This window comes from Mastacembelus armatus, chromosome 16 (genome assembly GCF_900324485.2).
Source record: "Mastacembelus armatus chromosome 16, fMasArm1.2, whole genome shotgun sequence".
NCBI classification, from domain to species: Eukaryota; Metazoa; Chordata; class Actinopteri; order Synbranchiformes; family Mastacembelidae; genus Mastacembelus; species Mastacembelus armatus.
This window is the reverse complement of record NC_046648.1, coordinates 2082055-2082500: the sequence shown is the minus strand read 5'-3', so window position 1 is coordinate 2082500 and position 446 is coordinate 2082055. Positions and strand designations below refer to the sequence as shown.

At 48.7% G+C, this 446-nt stretch overlaps 1 protein-coding gene across 2 annotated transcripts in view; it reads left to right on the top strand.

Annotated features, from left to right (window-relative positions):
- Positions 1 to 228, top strand: part of oprd1b (opioid receptor, delta 1b) — a 2787-nt gene extending 2559 nt beyond the window's left edge. For both annotated transcript variants that reach the window (XM_026293698.1, XM_026293697.1), the window contains exon 3: positions 1 to 228. This exon is cut by the window's left edge and continues 317 nt beyond it. In XM_026293698.1, the coding sequence (XP_026149483.1) occupies positions 1 to 198 (198 nt within the window). In that variant the 3' untranslated portion in view covers positions 199 to 228.
- The last annotated feature ends 218 nt before the right edge of the window (positions 229 to 446 follow it).

Genomic DNA, 446 nt, shown 5'->3' with positions numbered 1-446 from the left:
TGGCATCTGTGCATTGCACTAGGCTACATCAACAGCAGTCTCAACCCTGTGCTATATGCCTTCTTGGACGAAAACTTCAAGAGGTGTTTGAGAGATTTCTGCCTGCCCTATCGCTCCCAGCTGGAGCAGAACAGATCACACGCACAGGAGCCTGCGTCCGTTTGTGCTCCTGCAATGACAGAGAGACCGCCAGCCTGACTAGGCATGGATCGGGGGACGGGAAGGACGGTTCAGGATGACCCCCAGACTGATCTCACACAGTTCTCCACCACAGGAGTCTGAGTCTGCAGTCAGCTTTGAGCCACCATCAATATACATTTACAGTCAACCTGTAATGAAACAAGTGGATTTATACAGGTTTATGAGACACATTTATGAACTGTCTTTCAGGATGGTTACATGATGAAGAGGACTTGGTCTGCCTGTATATAAGGAAATGGACACAA